The 19,090-nt window shown below is 39.5% G+C and overlaps 1 protein-coding gene across 2 annotated transcripts in view; it reads right to left on the bottom strand.

The window, feature by feature from the left end:
* BTBD9 (BTB domain containing 9) overlaps nucleotides 1–19,090 on the bottom strand; it is a 133,269-nt gene that overhangs the window by 14,737 nt on the left and 99,442 nt on the right. For both annotated transcript variants that reach the window (XM_009648961.2, XM_035888699.1), the window contains exon 9: nucleotides 13,077–13,184. In XM_009648961.2, coding sequence (XP_009647256.1) covers nucleotides 13,077–13,184 — 108 coding nt within the window. The remainder of the gene's footprint in view (nucleotides 1–13,076; nucleotides 13,185–19,090) is intronic.

The following is a 19,090-nucleotide window of genomic DNA, read 5'->3' as shown; positions in this document are numbered from 1 at the left end:
CTTCTGTGTACAACAGAGCACATATGCAGAAGAGAAGCTTGCACAATTCTAGAGGTTGACGTGGCTCTGTTGTGCTTGCTCATTACCAATAATTACTGCTCCTGATGTTCACGTAGATAGCAAAGATATGAAAAGCCATCCAAAACACGTTAACATACCCAGTAAATACAACTAGTGGGATGCTTTTAACTTCGAAGACTTCTCCCCCCCGTAATCCTACCACAGGTTGTAAACTATTTTCATGATAGAACTTCATACCAATGGAATAGTTGATTAACAGCAAATATATAAACAATATTTTTCGAGATACGAGACAGAATCATGCTCCCTATTAATCAGTTCCTTTGTAGTGTGTAGACTAACACTGTATTTATCGCGCTTCTCTCTTACATTCCCTTGGGTGTGATTTCATGGGCCACTCGTAAAAACTTCACATTTACAGCAACCGCCCTTCTATTACTGTCGATAACATCTAATTGACATGCCAAACCCCCAAGGAATGCAGTAAATTGAGCCACAGCCTCGGAGAAGAATAAAACAGTGAAAAAAGTAAATCAGCATGTGCCTCCTCCTAACAGCAATACAAGCATACTGAGGTTTGCTAATGGAAGGGAGGAAAACTGTAACCCTCTCCCACCACACTGAATTATCTATTAACCTCAAGGGCAGAAAACAAAGCCTTGTGACCTCAGACCGAAACTACCTAGAAAAAAAACCTGAACCCACCTCCGTGACTGTAGTAATTTTAGGCATGAGACTGAAGTGAACTAAGACAGACAAAAATAACAAATACAACTTTCGCTTCTGTTGCCACGCTATAGAACAGAAAAAATGTAGCTCCCCTCCCAATAGTTTCTGTTAAACTAAATCTTAGTATTTAATTCATAACTCTGTACCTTAAAAATTTATAGACAGAGAGCTGGGTAAAATTCACAAATATAACTTTAAAAACAGAGGAAACTTGACTCATGATAGAAGAGCACAAAATAAAGTCAGGCCAAACTTGTTTAAGTAGCAACCAAGGTAGCAGGAAAAAAGACAGAATGACTTTATAAAAATGTAGTTGAAGTGTATGAAACCCATTAAGAGAGAAAAATTGGTTTCTAGGGATACAAGAAAAATAACGGAAGGAAATTAGGTAGTATGATGTTCAGTACTGGTATCAAGAAAAAAAAACTTTACCGTGGGAACTCAGTGTGATAAAAAAGCACAGAGCAGAATGGGAGTACCACCCGTTCAAGGGTATGGAACAGACTGATGGAGTGTTGTTCTAAAAAAAAAAAAAAAAAGAATACACCACATACCACATAGTGCAGAAATCCCCAAAGGATGAACCTAAAGAGAGAATAATTCTTCCATTTTGTGATTCAATGATGTCATCAGTCCTGGTAAAAACGTTACTGTGAATAAATCAATGGCTTAATACTGCATATATTTAATGCAGGATATTTGTAACACTAAAGACCATGCTTTTTGTGGCCAGCATAAGCATATATGTACTTTTCAGAGATTTAATAAAATTAGATCCTGAATATCAACAACCTAATTAAGGCAAATCTCTAGATTTGATACATTAACATCTGACTGGCCTCCTGACTATACAAGGAGACATCAACAGTTGCTATCTTTAATGGCTTTGCCAGTAAGAAAGGGCTACAGACAAAATAGTGACCTACCATGTAGTTCAGGAACATTTGGGCATTTCCTATTCATAGGGTTGTTAGATGATCTTATACAGCAATGAATTTCCAAGTAAATGAACATAACTGCAAACCAACAGTTCAAGTATTAGGCATTCCTTTCTTATCTCAGGCAGCTAAATGGGCCAGTTTCACAGGAGACATCTGAAATTCGGATCACCTTTTTTGGTAAGTGATATTTATTTCTCAAGGTGCTGAGAGCGTGCACGTGTGTGGGTGCCTGCATGCATGTGGGTACGTGCATGCATGCACAGACATTTTCAAAAGAAAGAATATTGTGACTCAGGGAAGACAATCCAATGTACTGCCACAGGATCCTTCCATAATAGAAAAGCAGGAATCTGCATTGTTGAATCCTTACCCAGAAGCTGCAAATTTGCTCCTGCACTGACTGGGAAAGAACCTTTGCTTAACAGGATGCCAGAGAGGACAAGTATTCTCCTAGTAAGAAAATCAGAATTCCTGTTACATTGGAGTTGGCAAAGACCTCTTAAGACAACAGGCTTTCCCAGAATTGCGTACTGTTGTAGGTCAAACCGTGACCCAAATGTTTATGGGGGGGAATATTTAAGTATTCTTAGCCTGTATGAGCAATCAGTCACAGAAGGAAGATGATCGAAATTACAAAATATCTGAGCGGGCAAGATACACCAAGGTAAAGCTGAACTACAGAATAAAGTTAAAGGAGGAATAAACCTGCCAAGAGCAAGTTTTCTTACACTATCAAAGAGCTTCTCCATGGCAAATAACAGAAGGTTGAACGGGTCGTATATTTAAGTGAGACTGATCACTGAAAACAACAGTGTTTGTTCTAAGACAAGAGCAACAGCCAAGATTCTGACTACAATTTATTTCATAAGAGAAAATTAATGTTTACTCGTAAAGCAAAATTTAATTCTGGCAAGGCATTATCCGTAAGGTTTAAAAGACACAGTGATCATTTCCCATCATCTTCACATTTCGCCTGCATCTCCAAAGTAGGGTCATGTTCTGATAAAATATGCAACGTGTAACTCGCCATCTTACTGATCTTCTAACATTAAAAAGTGACAACAGTACAATCAAGCAAAATATAGTGATGTGGGCATGCTATAGCCCTCATGGAATACATACATTTCTTGAACCTCCACACTATAAGGAACACTTACAGACTCAGTATGTTGCTGCAGGTACCCTCTCAGTGTCTCAAAATCCTACATTCTTCAATCTCAGCAAGCATTTTCTTGTAATTAATTATCTTTTCAGATTTTTTTTTCACCACCCTTAAACTTTTCAAAAGGCATAAAAGTTTCACCTTTCACTAAAAGCCACGGTGTTTATATCCTCTGATTTCCTTTTTAGCCTGGCAGAGATGACAGGTTAAATCAAGAAGAAAGGGTACAAAGAGGAGAGGATGAAGTCTTTTGATTAATCTCAGGACTAAGAATATGTGGATCAGGTCTTGGAGCTTTGGTATCCAGGAGTGTCCCCTACCTACAACATACACTCCGTATTTATCAACTTAATGTTGATTCTACAAAACTGAATTCATTAACACTGGTAAAGTATTTTTAGCTGTTTTGGCGGCACGGGTTGAAAACAGGCATGGTGCCACGTTCAAGTAAATGCAGAAGACAATCAAGTGAATTGGAAAATAAGGATGTTTTAAAATGGAACATGGGGAACGTGTTCTCAGTACCAAGAAGTCTAAAAGCTTCTATAATCTGGTCCCTGGCCTCAGGGAAGCACAACTCTGTTTTGAATGTCAGTGTTTGTATAAGTCTATCCTAACAAGCAGCAGTAAAGACAACATTAGAATAAGTAATATTATCTTGGATTCTGGTGTGTTCTTCCCTCCCACCCCCCAACAAATATTTTCCCCACTAAGCAATGCTGTGTCTCTGGCATATTACAAAACCCCCAAAAAACAGACTGAGAAAGTCAGTGGACATTGAAGTGTACCTGAATCTACCCAATGTGTAGGTGAAACGTGCAACAAAAAGCCTGTGAAATGGTTGATGTCTCATAACGACAGATTTACCATAGAACATCAAAGTGTGTGTAAAGTAATCGGTGAAATAGTTTAAAGTAAATTCATATTGTCTTTAAGAAAAAGAATTAAAGCTACAACAAAAAGTCATAGAATAGAATCACAGAATCATTTAGGTTTAGCCCTAGAAACTAGGTGCTCAAACAAAATTGCAAACAAATACGTGGGCAAGGAAGTCTTTGCTCTATTGCTCAGTGGACAGTGAGTGGGAAAAGTTTCTGTGTCAGAAGGGAAGGCAATGCTGAGCACAATGCAAAGGACAAGTCTGATTATCCAACCCATGACTTCCCATCGGTAACTTCTAAACCAAATGCGGTCAAGGAATGCAAATTGGACACATCAACTGTACCTGTGTGTGGGATTAATATGTTTTTAAAAGTCACAGGCATCAAAACAGGAGGCAAGAAATCTACAGGAAGGCCATGTCTCAGACAGATAAATGACAGCAACAACTTTTCATGAAAGCGCCATGGCACATCATCGCGGTGATTTACACGGCTTACAAGGCAGCACAAAACCCATGACCCCGGCGGCAGCTGGCCTTGCGCAAGTTCAGCTGGGATAGGGAGCTGCACAGATGAACATACAGATGAAGGGGTGGCCAGTGCAGAAAACGCAAGAATGAGTGCAGCAGCCAGAAACCAGGTAGACCAAATTCCATCCACTTTCACAATATGGAAAACAACTCCCCTGCTGGCCAAACCAAAGAGCTTTATGAATAGGAAGTAAGGAAGTACAGGAAGTAGGAGAATCAGAAAAAGAATGAGTAAGAAATAAGAAGTCTCAATATCAGAAACATATTTGGGGGTTGATAAAACAACTAAGGCAGCCTCTCTCTCCCTCAGTACTTTCTTTTTAGTCTTTAAAACGGAACAAAAATACATTTACTGAAAACCTCTCCTGCGTGTAGCATTTACAGCAGAAGCAGTGGTTATCCGTAAAGAGTGAGAACTAGCTGATACCTAAGATGTAATCTCTTCTAATAAGAATAACTTGCAAGTTACCTATTTTATCACAGAAGCTTTAGAAAGTCATCTGGCATGAATCACAAAAGGCAAAGCCATTGGGAATTCTAATTTCTACTGAAACTTCAATGTAATAATAAATAATTACAGAAGAATTCTAATACTGAATAGTAATACTAATTCATGAAAGGATACGAATGCTTGCTTTTTTGTTTTAAATAGAAGACTATGCCACAGATATTTTACATATTTAATTACCACTATTTTGAAAAATACTTTTTTTTTTAAAAAAGGTATTTTTTCCTAGATTATATATTATGAAGTAATAAAACATGCATCTATTTGTATCACTAACTTGACAATTTTTACTGGCCTCCAAAGAGACATTCAAGTCTCCCGTGGCATGGGAGAAAAATATGATACCTGAAAGAAACAGGTAGCGATACTCTGGGTATTACTTGGTATCGCTTATTTTCTCTGAGGCAGAACTGAGCCAACATCCAAATTGATGTCAGAGTTCCTGTGATGTTTTTTTCACTCCCTGCACAGTAACGTGCATGAAGAGGAGCCGAGAACATGCCAGCCGCACGGCAAAACAGCGCAAAGCAAAACTTCAATGCGTACGGCACATGCAGAGCTGCGGTGAAATAAATGTATGGCAAAGCCTTCAAGGGAGACCAAGACACTGCAGACTGCAACTCCTTGCTACTCCGTCCAAAAGATCCATACATAGAATCATAAAATCACAGAATGGTTTGGGTGGGAAGGGACCCCTAGAGCCCACCCGGGCAACCCCTGCCAGGGTTTCACCACCCTCACTGGAAAGAATTTCTTCCTTAGATCCAGTCTAAACCTACCCTGGTTTAGTTTAAAGCCATCCCCCCTTGTCCTGTCCCAGCTGGCCCTACTAAAAAGCTTGTCCCCCCCTTTCCTCTGGGCCCCCTTTAAGCCCTGACCGGCCGCACTCAGCTCTGCCCGCAGCCTTCCCTTCTCCAGGCCAAATTTTTGTGGCTGAAAAGCAACCACAAGGAACTGAAGGTAGAAGTGGAAAAAAAGACAAATTAACAATTTGAAAACCTTTTTTTGTGATCCTGAATCGTTAAGAAACGGAACTTAAAAGCAACTAGATCTTTCTTCAATCGAACTGGACTCTGCTAAAATAAAAGCTAGCAAACGAAATGGTAGACGCAGAGTTTCCACGCTTCTGAGAGGCTCCTAACGCTCTGAAATGCAATACAACTCTGGTTTCTCTCTGTGAAATCTTAATTCTTCGTGCTTAATAAGGCAGGCCTGTGAAGTTGGAGCCTCTTTCTTCTTTTGCCTTCTTAGTATCTTTCAAAATGTGAGCATATAAACACAAGGAAAAATATGTACTTCAATGCCTCAATCGTTCAAGGGCTTTTAAGCTCAATAATTACACAAAATGACCCTTTATATCTGTCTGACTTGCTCCAGTAGGCATTACTAGCGGCATAATGAAGAGATTAATGAGAACCCTCGGTTTATTTTTGTGAAGTGAGACTTGAAATTGAGCTTAACAATGTAGCAATTTCCCAGACATCTTGCTTGAATATATTTCATCTTTGTATAGGATGAATGTGGCTACACTGAGTTCGGCAACTCTGGAGGAGGCGTTCGGATTCCGCGGAGCTGCTGTGAAATCTGCTTCATGTAAAATAGGATGAACCGTGGTTGAAATACCCCCTGTTTGACAGAAGAGGTACAAGGACAGTTTGGCTGTGAAATTAACTTCGTGTAAAATAGGATGAAGTGCGGTCAAAACACCCTGTTTGACATCGCTGGTACAAGAACAATTCCTTTTATCCTGTTCCACCCCGCCACTTGGGAGCTCAGGCGTGGGACAGAATTAAGGATTATACACAAGTCAGGAAAAATGTTATTTTTGTCCTTCTAGGTATGACAGGACAGTGGATGCATGCAATACTGATGGGAAGCAACAGAAAAAGCACTGTGAGCATACAGGCAGGTGGAAAGGAAGAGGGCTGAGAAACGTTCAAGATGTTTTATTATGAGAGAAAACAGTCCTATGAAAGCGGTCAAGGAGAAGAACGATGGATGAACACGGATGCGAGGGAATTCTAGAGATGGGATCACAGAGTGAAGTAGAGGAACTTGAGGAGGACAGGAGGAAAAAGCTGCTATGCTTGTGGCTAAGTATAAGGAACTACATATATGAGCACATAATGTGTCACGTGCGGTTACAAGGAAAGGTATTCAGACTTCAAATATTCTCTCTATAGCAAAAGAAATGATCACATCATGACAGTGATTAGCCTGGTTTCATAATAGTATACCCAGAAAAGAAAAAAAAAAAAATCCAAAATTGAGTTTTCCACTACCGTTGTGTAAAGCAGAAGTATTTTCTCACTTGAAGTCCTTAGACAACATGGAAAACACTCTTCTGTACATCTGAAAAGTGGTTTAGAACTGCTGAGTGCATGACCTAGATCTCTCTAGGTGTTATTTACCTGTGATTTATTGTCAAAGGAAATACAGCAGTGCCTGAAAACGCAAATAGTACATTATAGGATAGAAATATGAAGCACTGGACAAGAGCAGTAAACCTCAACGCTGAAAATCACTCAGAAGACAGTTAATAATTTTTGTTAATGAATCTCCCATCCATATTCCAAAGGGCTTTTCATGAGAAAGGACTAATTACGTTCATACAAAAACTGCAGAAAAAAATTGAGGGGGACTGAGCTGAGAATTTATGATTTGAAATAGCTATTATATAATAAAAAGATAATAAGCAATGGAAATACAAAATTAAATTTGGAAGTTTTAAAAAATTTATCAGAACAGCAGTATACTCTGAACAACAAACAATGGGTCCAGTGGGGGGACAGGAGGCAAAATAGAATGCAGTATGTTATAAACCTTCTGAAAATGAAGTCATGCCCTCCACAAGAAAATCATGTAACTGTCCCAAACCAACCACATAGACAGTGGATTCCCACCACCTTAGAACTGCCCATCAATAAACTATTCATTGTCTCCCAAATACTACCAAGAGTATTAGACCTTTTTTTTTCCCTACTGGGGAATTGACCATGGTATAATCTGCTGCCAATGGATTAGAACCATTTCACAGTAACTACACAAAAGAACTTTAAATAACTACACTGAATTGGTAACTGTCATGATAGCCTGTCTCATATTTGCTGTTACAGGGCTTATTTTATCAAACGTGTCGTTAACTCTGAGGTCTGACTCCTACTGGCCTTTGGTAGCTTCTGTTTTTCATTTGACTTTCAGATTCTTTGTCAGCAAATCCTTCCAACTAGTCCAGGTCTCTCTTGTTCAACACTAACGCGCTCAAGCCCACTTATCGTAACTGTTTTAGAAAATAGAACAGAACATGACTGTTTTTCATTACTGTCATACTGTGTAGAGAAAAACAGCTTATTGTGGAAAAGAAAAAAAAAAAAGCTCCACAGAGCATTTGAAAATTGACAATTACACAACCAGTGTGCCTTAATTGGCTCTCACTTTGGGAAGGTAAGCAAGCTTCCCCTGTGAAGGTAACAGCCATCCAGTTTCTGTCTTCAGCCTTTTAAAATTGGGAAAAGAGGAGGCTAGGAGTAGTGTCAGTTCCCGGCTTTGAGCATTGAATTATTAATTTAGAATCATAGAATCATAGAATTGTTTAGGTTGGAAAAGACCTTTAAGATCATCAAGTCCAACCGTTACCCTAACCCTGCCATCCCACCACCAAACCCTGTCCCTAAGCACCTCATCTGCCCTTCTTTTAAATCCCTCCAGGGATGGGGACTCGACCACCTCCCTGGGCAGCCCATTCCAGAGCCTGACAGCCCTTTCTGAGAAGAAATTTTTCCCAATGTCCAACCTAAACCTGCCCTGGCACAACCTCAGACCATTCCCCCTCGTCCCATTGCCCATTCCCAGGGAGAAGAGGCCGACCCCCCCCCGGCTCCCCCCTTCTGTCAGGCAGTTGTAGAGGGCGATGAGGGCTCCCCTCAGCCTCCTCTGCTCCAGGCTGAACACCCCCAGCTCCCCCAGCCGCTCCTCGTAAGCCTTGTGCTCCAGACCCCTCCCCAGCTTTGTGGCTGGACGTTCCAGCAACGCAACGTCTTTCTTGTAGTGAGGGGCCAAAACTACACAAAATACAGTTTACACAAAATACTACATTAAAAATACCATTAAAACAACCCAAAGCAGCATACTGATAGTTTAAAGGGGAAGTTGATGCTTCAGTAGACTGCCCAAACCAATATATGCTATTAAACATCATTTCATTTTCTCTCTCATTGTTTCATTTGCCACTTACTGATCATCGAAGGTGTCTGTTGAGGTGTTTGCTACCTTTATAGATCACCCTACCCCTTGTGCCAGGTATTCAGCAAAATGATTTGGAGACCTCACAGGACACTTGCGAGACACCACAATGATGGCTTCCACAAAGGATTGTAACTCCACTGCAAGACCGGGCAGAGAGAAAGCCGGGCAGCAAACAGCAAAAGAAACAACTCCTATCCACATGTCTTTGAAGACAGGAAAGTGAATAGAGAATATTACTAGCAAAGTAGTTTTTCCCATTGCAAGTATTCTGTCTCTTCAAATGTGGGCCCCTGTGAAATTATTCTGAGTTTTAACTCCATCCACTTTCATTTGGTGCTGCAGCATATCCTACACTGAAAAGTGTGCGAGTTATTTTTCTAGAGTCTCCTGCAGTTATTGTGGTTTAACCCCGGCTGGCAGCTCAGCCCCACGCAGCCGCTCGCTCACTCCCCCCACAATGGGATGGGGAGAGAATTGGAAGGGTAAAAGGGAGAAAACTCATGGGGTGAGATAAAGGCAGTTTCATGGGGAAAGCAAAAGCCGCGCACACAAGCAAAGCAAAGCAAGGAATTCATTCCCCACTTCCCAGGGGCAGGCGGGGGCTCAGCCATCCCCAGGACAGCAGGGCTCCATCACGCGTAACGGTGACTTGGGAAGACAAACGCCATCACTCCCAACGCCCCCCCTTCCTTCTTCTTCCCCCAGTTTCTATACTGAGCATGACGCCATATGGTATGGAATAGCCCTGGGGCCAGTTGGGGTCAGCTGTCCTGGCTGTGCCCCCTCCCAGCTTCTCGTGCCCCTGGCAGAGCTGAGAAGCCCTTGGCCAGTCTAAGCACGACCCAGCAACAACCAAACCATCAGTGTGTTATCAACATGCTTCTAGCACTAAATCCCAAACACAGCACCATACCAGCTACTAGGAAGAAAATCGACTCTGTCCCAGCTGAAACCCAGACACCCAGCTAAGGCAAATTGCCAAACGCAGGAATCTTTAAGTGTCTGCCTAAACCTGATGATGAGTCAAAGCCAGGCACAGCGCACCAGTTTGGTTCTTGCTTTTCCTTGGAGACTGCCTGAGTCACTAAAAGGCATTTAGAGGCAGATTTCTCTCTTCTGGAGCTATGCTGTTTGCATAAAATACCAAGATATTCATGGTAAGTGGAAGGGCAGAGACAGGGGAAAAAAAAATCCTCTTCGATCCAGCAGAAGTATCTTTACCATTACACTCTGATGGTAAACCAGGTAAACTGCACCACCTCTGCCTTACTACAGCACCTGTTAATTTTGGTTAAAAAACAATTCTTCATCTCCTCTGTTTGTTTTTGTTGTTAAAATTACATGGAATAAAATTAACTTGTTTGGGTTTTGGGGGCAAAAAATTCCACGTGTTGTCTTTCAATGTGGTTCAAGATGTCTTCCTTTTTTTTTATCATTTAATTTTTATTTTTTTTTTAACATACAGAAATTAAACCAGAAAGTCTGTTCTTCACATTCCTACCAGTGACTGGTTCAATTTTCTCTTTTTCATTAAGACATCTCCTTCATCATACTGAAATCTTGCCCAACGATTTTTAAGTGAGAGCCTTAATTCAGAGCACAAGTCACTAAAAGATATCTCTTCCATTCTACATTCAGCTATTTTCAAGCACTACAAATATGACTTTTTATGGTCACAGTACCACATTTCAGTATTTCTCAGTAAAATGAAAGTGGTCCAGCTCTGACTGTATGCAGTGATGATGCTCTCTACAGAACAGCCCTAATATTTATAGCATTTGGCATTTATATGGTATTATATATATTTTTATGTTTAATATATATTAACAGGTGGATATGTAATTTATAAATATACAAATAAGTATTATATCTATTTATTTTTTATATTATACATGGACTTATCTATATAGTATTTGGTGTTATCAATGTGCCATTACAATCAAAGTAATTTTTGAGCTGAATTCACTTCAGCATTTCTGCAAATCCTACTTGAAAAGAAAGTTAAACGCATTTAAAGGGTTTTCTTTTCTGTGGTGGGGTGACTGTAAGAAAAAGAAGTCCAATTTGCTGATCATAAAGAGCAAGAGATTTAAAGAGAATATGAAAAAATGCTGTCAAATGCAAAGAAATCAACTGAAAATTGAGGGGGGCATGTGGGGGGTCACAAACCTTAAGTTTACAGATGATATAGTGTTTAAACATAACTGCAGAGCATAGAAAACTTTCAGTGAGAAGTAAGATTTTTCGAGTTGATGCTTTTTCTTTACAGTTTTCTAGGCCTTGTTAAACTGAATTGTTCTGGAGACCACTGAGCTTTTGTAATTGTATGTTTTAGGACCGGGTCTTTGTATTTGTTTAGAAGTAACAGTTGCAGCCAGCGCTAGGACACCCTAAGACTGCAGAGTTAAAATTGCAGGCTGGCATTTTGCTAGCTGGATGCATGTCTGCCAGAGCAAGGAGTTAGGCAAAAGCAAATTCTCTAATCCCCATGAAAAGAGTTCCTGCAGCCACAGCTTTGAGGACTTCCAGAGCACCTATGTTTTGAATCAAGATCTTGAAGTATACCACAAGGAGGCAGCTATCTTCATTTCAGGGGTGCACCTATACTTGTCCAAGGTTAAGGCTTTAAAAAACATAATGTGTGGTTTGAACATGGTGAGTAGATACTTGAACTGGGCAGTCAACCAGCAGTTCCACCCATGCCGTGCATACTTAAGCACGTACTCCTTTAGGCTGTTATAGACTATTAGTATCAAAACGTGCAAGGAAAAAGTGCAAAAAGATTCAGATTCAGACTTTCCCCCTCTCTCTTTTCTGATTTCAGCCTTTTAGTGCTCCCACTGCTGGAGACAGACAAAAAGATGAATTTTATCTATTAACTCTGAGATGCCTTTGAGAATGATTAAGTCTCCTTTACTCTTCTTCCAGACCTGCAGGCAGAACCCAGGTTTTCTGCTCATCAATATCCTGCCCTTTACAGACAGTGGAAGGACATGCAAGTTCTTCACCAACATGTCTAGACCACATTGTAATGGGCGTTTGAATTGTGCTATTTCTTAAAGAGATGAAATAAAAACTTTAGAAAATGTGTATCAGCAGTGTTGCTAGAAAGGACCGAATAACTCTCTTGCCCAATGTGACAAACTGAGATACATCTTGGAATTTGTAAAATCCATTTTGGTTTGGCTGGCACAAATACAGGGGGGCTGTCCCCATATGAGCTGATGACTTCAATTTTGTCCTGGGAAAGAAAGCAAAGCTTATGGAAAAATGACTTGGGGAAAAGGAGAGAAATAAGACTTTTGTAAGCCTAAGCTTCCCTGGGGATCAGCCAAGAGATCATACCCTATGAACACTGAATGCTAAGCATACCTGGCGTTGGGGTATGCAACGTGTAAACCTGCACTCTATCTTTTCTGTCCCACGACAAGTATCTGGATCATTCTTTACTTAGAATTAGAACTTTAAGAAGGCTATCAAGACTGAATTACTCTTCCATACTAGAAGAATGGGTTTTATCAGCAGACCCGATAATTACAGAAAACCCAATGTAAAGTATACATGTGGAGAGTGTTCATGCCTTATTTCTCTTGATTTTAATACACAAATGAAACAGGTTTTCTCTCTTTTTTTCTCTCGTTTTAAGAAGCATGGGTTTTTTATGGAAGAGTCCTGTTCAAAAGCAGAGTGGTCAGTGCATATAGGTATACCATAAACACGTGAACTCTGGAGAAAGACGGTTTAACTTCCAGTGATAACAAAACCAAGTCTAAGGTAGGCAGTCTGTTCCTGAGAATGAACTGATTGTTTGAAGATCCAGTACTGATGTGGATCTTCAGAACTTGATTCTGGTTTGAAAATCTAGATATTCAGCCACACGAGAAGCTGTTACCTCCTAAAGTTGTATTTACATGGGTCTAGAGTTAGAAAGCTACAAGATACATAATGATCATTCTTTTCGCCTTCAGAAAGTCATCTATGTAAGTACTGAACAATAAAAACCCACCCAGTTTTCCAGTTCTAACTTTGTGCAAATAAGTAGGAAAAAATTGAACTCACTTGCAGGAAATTTTTGTGCGATCGGCCACCATAGTCCACTGCTGCTGATTTGTTGAAACCTCAATGTAGTAGCTGTAGCTCCGATCATCACAGTCCCAAAGTAGCAACCTGAGTATGAAGAAGAAATTGAGAGTGGTAAAATAAACATTAAACCAAGCCGCTTTAGTTTTCCAGTCCTTTATTTCCTCCTCTTAATCCTTCACAAATTTAGCTAAAAAATCTAAAAAGATTATACCGTCTTCTTAACAGCTTTTTTTTTTTTTTTTTTTGTAAATATATTGGAAATATTTAAAAAAAGCAAATAGGAAAATGGGAATTCCCACTCCTGGTTCACCATAATATGAGGAAAAGGGCACTGACCTGTTGACCAAACTGCTAAAGAGACAGAAGAAAAAGGAAAAAATAGAGCTCTCATTCCATACTCATTCTAACGAACACGCAGCTCTTCAGGAAGGGCACTAAATGACATATTGAACAGCCTTCAATTTTCATACTTGTCTCATAGAGAGGAAGATCTAAAGCATCAGGGATGTGATTTAACTCAAGTCTATCATTCTCAAAAACCACAGCTGGCAAATGTGTCCTCTCTACTCCTTCTCTTTATATGGGGACTATTTCCCCATTGTAAGAGATATTTGAAACCTCAATAATTCCTCAATTTCATTTTATTTCTAAGGATATGAATTAAAGCAAAACTAAGAACCTTGCCCTTCCTCCCCTCTTCCCCTCAGGGGACGGGACTGAGATACGTGTACTTAAGAAAAATACCCAGCATGGAATGCCTTCTTTAGCACAAACCATGAAAAATTCTATCCAGGATGTTTGGCAACCAATATGGAGCATACTTTTTTCCAATGAAGCATCCACAAATGACAGGAGGGTATTGACACAACTTAAAGGGGCAACGGACTGGCCAGAACAGAGGCAAACATTTCTGCAATTTCTCCTTTAGAAGCAGTTAAATGTTGTCCATATTTTGATTACTAGATGTAGTTTTGCCTACATTTTATGTAAAACCCCTAGCTGGTGTCATTGCATTCATTAGTAGGGCACTGTTTAGAAAAACTTAACTGCTGTTCTTACTGTTTTCATATGAACTCAATAGCAAATGTGATACCAAAACCTAAGTTTCAAAAATCTTTTCTATTTCAGTTAGAGGTGACTGGAGATCAAAACCAGAATGCTGCGTTGATCATTCTCTGAAATAGTGTTCTCTCGCCAGCCTACCCAAAGTTTTTGAATCACAATATTCTAAGTGAACAATCCACATTATATTTGTCATGGAAAACTGTTTTGCTCATTTTGTTTTTGATAAAACTCTTACTCTTTGAACCCGTACTCAATACACCAATGGAAAATAAATACTCTAGTGCCGTTACCAACCGCTGCCATCTCTTGATCCTCAGGTTCTTGTCAAAGTTAGCTAACATGTACCGGGATTACTGCTTAAATTGTTAGAGAAGCAAATGAACCTGCTGTAGTCAAATAACCAAAGAACAGCTAGCTATCCAAAGTAGCCGTAACTGCACCAGTGACCTAAACGAGAATAACTACAGCCACGCGTACAGAGTTGCGAAAGCCAGGTAAAACAGGTAACCTGGGTTCCTTCTCCAGCTGTGAGGAAGAACTTCCACAGATCCGCATTTTTCAAAGTGCAACAGATAAGGATGCATTGATTGTCCATGAAAATAGTTAAGACATACATAAAAAGAAAAGGAACTTGTGTCACGCTATAGACTTCCCCAGGAACAGCATTTCAAGCTCTCTCTCTTTAATCGCCTTTCAGAAGAGTGCCCAAGTTTTATATTATAAATTCCTTTCTTCCAGTTGAGAAAGTCTTTCTTGCTTTCATCTGCTACCTCTGCTAGGAGGAATACAACTGAAAAAATTATTGCTGACTTTTAACATTTAAAAACCCAACACTGCTAGAGGGCGAAAAGGACCGAGCCAGCTGCCGAATACCGAATCCTTCCTTTTACAGAGAGAGGCTGTCCCAGGCAGAAGCTGGACCATCTTTGGAATTTGGTTATTAAGGCTACCTGTGTCTGTATCTTTGCCCTAAAACCCAGCGCTAGTACACTATTACCTTCTTTTCAAAACAATCTAGTTTAGCTCTTTTTTTTTTTTTAGGCTTTGGAATCCCAGCATTCAGAGTGGAATTGGGTCTACTGGACAAGCAAATTTGAAATAAACTCCCTAGATGCTCTCAACTGAGCCCAGCTCATTAATATTATCAAAAATAATAAGCTATCAAAAATAGCTTTAAGAAGCTATAATAAAACACTTTTAACAGAAGCCTTTTTGCACATATTAATACTGTCTATTCACAAATTAAAAAATTCAGAGCTGACTTAGTAAAAAATAAAAATAGTTGCCTGTGGCATCACGAAAGACTTAACCCCCCTCAAACATCACATCCCAAACCAAACCCACCCAACTCTAACTCCTTTCCTCCTGCTTCATCAGATCCTCCCCATTCTGCTTTTCTCTAGCTTAAAGGTCTCCAAATACTGAAGAGACTGAATGAAGTGCATTTTCTGATTAAAAAAAAAAAAAATTTGAAAAAGATTATGGATTAAAATCCTGGATTTGGTAGCTACTAATAATCAACAGATCCTGAATGGATTTAACATTTACATTAAACCAAGTCTTCTAAATGATAAAAAGAAAGAAAAGCAAAAACATACGTAAATATGTTTTCTTTTAAAAAGGCTATTAAAATGTTGCTAATTATGCTTTTCAGCAGTATCCTTTTCATCATGGGGGCTCAGTGCTGTTTCCTTGATCCCTGCTTTCAAAGCTATGATCAAGAGTTTCAATATCAGAAGCACACCAGCGACTGTAATTTCAACTAACAATATTGTAATTAAAACACAACTGGCTGAGCCTTAGAGCAAAAGGCTAACAAGACATATGTGTTCCTTTTAAGAATGTGTATAATTGCTCTCTCCCAAAACAACCTAGCCCAAGTTAAATGGGTTTTAAAAAGCATATGGCTTAGAATTATTACAAACCAAACAATGAGTGAATTGAAGTTGGCAGAATCTTTCCCAAAGTGGCTTAGCATGAATGCTAAATGTAGATTTTTGTTTCTTTGGGATTCGTGAAAGAAAATATAAATTTCTTTCTCCACCTTCCCCCAGTAGCTTTTTTAGGAGAGACTGGGGAGGGAGACTGATGATAGAGCCTGTTTGGAATTTATTCTGCATGAAATGCCTTTCTGCATAAGCAGCGAAAAACCTTTCAGGTGATTACATGAATATTCACCAGTGCACGCTGGGCACAAGGGCCACTTTTTATGTCAGGTGCAATAATCTTTGAGACACACTCCAGGCAAACCACCAGGCTAAACTTTTGTAGAGAAGCCATGTTTTACTAAGATGGATATTAAATGGCAGGAAGGAGAATTTTCCACTTAAAAAGGCAGAAGTATACTCAATGGAAATGCACTTGTTTATAGCAAAACTGCCCGCGTTCCTAGGACTTTCCATACTAGAATAAAAAGCTAAAGTAGCTCTTGTTAGTAAATCTTGCCTTCAGAATCGAGAAGGAAAAGCGGAACGAAGCTTTATCCAGCTCACTCCCTGCAAAATTGTGAGATTTAAACATATTTCTCGTACGCCACTTCTTTGGGTACCTGAAGGCTAAGCCTGTTAATCATTTCATACGGTACTGTTATTTACATCACATGTTGAAAATGCCTCATTGTAGAAAATAAAAGCTTTTCACATACAAATAAAATCTCATATTACCGGTGTGGGAAACTGATTATATTGGCTACCTGTAACATCAAAAGACGCCGCAGTGCTTTTTTTAACAGTATTTCCCCAAATGTCACGTGTTTCCCTGTGATTGATTGTTCTGCACTTCTACAAGCATTTTGTGCTGTCTCTGCTTGCTCTTTATTCCTAGATTTCTGAAAAAAAAGATTGTCACTGTTCAGTTCAGACTGCTGTGTAACTACATATACTCAAGGCGTTAGCAGAATACCAAACAACGGTAGTCGTGCACCTGCCAGGGTGATACCCGCTTCCCAAACACCCTAAGTCAGCAGTTACCACGTACAGTACCAATATTTGACAGTACTGTGATCACGAACTACTTGCATGCTTACAGAAAATCAAAAGACAGAAATTAAAACATGAGGGAGTGACACTTGTTGAAAGATGGGGAAGAAGAAAGAAAACCCAAAACCATACGGAAAGAGGGTTTTTTACACAACTGTCTGCATTTTTGCCTCCAGTTGTCCATAATTCCCCTTTCATTTTCTGCAGATATTTATGTTCCCGTAGTTATCTTGCAGGAAACCAATCTTTCTTTAGGATCCTACAAAGGAGACAAAATTCCTGCATATTTGCTATGTGCATATATCATCATTTATCCTGAGTTACAATTTCACTCTCAAGTCAGGCAGGCACACAAAATGAGCAGCAAAGAAGAATTTCATAAGCAGAAGTGGAATGGAAAAGTAGAAAGCCTAAGAGATGTATATGATGATGGCATAAGCAATCGAAAACACATCCAAGCTAACTGATATCATTTGTTAATTTAAGAATTACTCCAAATATGAAAAGCAAACCAGTTGGCTATCACATATTCATATTAGTAATGAAGTCTTCAAACAGATGAAACCAGGATAAGTGGTTAATGTACTTTTACAAAGATGCAAAATATTTGTATTTATTCCAACATAAAACCCACTATGGTACAGAAAAATTCTGTCTCCCTCCACCACATACACTGTAACAAAACCTGGTCTATCTTTTTGTTTGTTTCTTTCTTTCTTTTTTTGGAAATTCATAGGAAAAAAAAGCCCAAACCTATGAATTTACCAGCCAAAGACTGTAACATAACAGTATCACATTTCTATTCCAGATAAATGCAGGGAGAGTTAGACAGCGAGCTATTGTGATATGGAAGCTTTTTCAATATTAAAGTTTTAGCCATTTAAAAGTTAAATTATGTTTACCACGTTAAACACACCAATTGCTGTCTTTCTGTTCCTAGTTCAATATAATAGTTTTTCTGTCATTGATAAGGGCCTTTTCAAGACAGGAAAAATAGCAAGGTTATTTTCTGTCCAGACAGGCAACAATGTGGAAAACCCACCTACAGTAACGTTTTCTGTTAGCTGTTCCAATCACCTTGTAAGCTGTTCCAAATAGGAGTCTTAATAAAAGAAGATAAAGAACTATTTTTGTTTCTCTAATCTAAAGACAATACTTAGTTACAATTATTTTAAAACAAAAATCATAGAATAGTTTGGGTTGGAAGGGAACTTCAAAGGTCACCTAGTCCAACCACCATGTTTTCCAGGTCTTTTCTGTTAGAAAACACCATTGAGCACAGCCTGTCATTGCCTCTGTTTCAGACTTTCTGAGTAAATTTTGATGCGGAAGTCAAGAGCTCCAAGTTTATATACAAATACCTGAAAATGTATTTGGTATTAACAAGGTTTCAACATGGTCTCCCGTAGCATCCGTGTACCCAAGTTGGGATGTTATAGTTTAGATGGGTAGACTACAACACGGGTAAAAATTATCTGGATTGTTTGGTTCAATAGGTTAACAGTTCATCATCCACCCAGAGACTGGATGCAAGAGGAGCTCCTCCAGAGGCAGCTCCAGGACCTATCCTGTTCAATATCCTTATCAGTGACCTAAACCAGGAGGTGGAATGAGCCTTCATCAAGCCTGCAGATGACGGCAGACTGTGGGGTGCAATCGATACACTCAAGAGTATGGCTGCCATTCAGGAGGACTGATTGCCAGCCTCTGGGAAGACTAAGGGCATGGGCAAAACCAAATCTCATTAAATTCAACAGGATCAAAAGCAAAATCCTGTACCTCATACAGACTAACCCACTGCAGTAGTAAATGCTACAGTCTGGCCAGCTATGCTAAAAAGGACACAGGAGTCCTATGGAACAGAAGATGCCTGTGTGGCCTGTGGAGCAATGAAGGCAGCTCATGGAGCTGTAGCAACAGGAACTGAGCCAGCAGAACAAGGGAAAG

This window comes from Egretta garzetta, unplaced genomic scaffold (genome assembly GCF_000687185.1).
Source record: "Egretta garzetta isolate BGI_Z169 unplaced genomic scaffold, ASM68718v1 scaffold491, whole genome shotgun sequence".
Classification (NCBI taxonomy): domain Eukaryota; kingdom Metazoa; phylum Chordata; class Aves; order Pelecaniformes; family Ardeidae; genus Egretta; species Egretta garzetta.
This window is presented reverse-complemented; position numbering and strand designations above follow the sequence as displayed.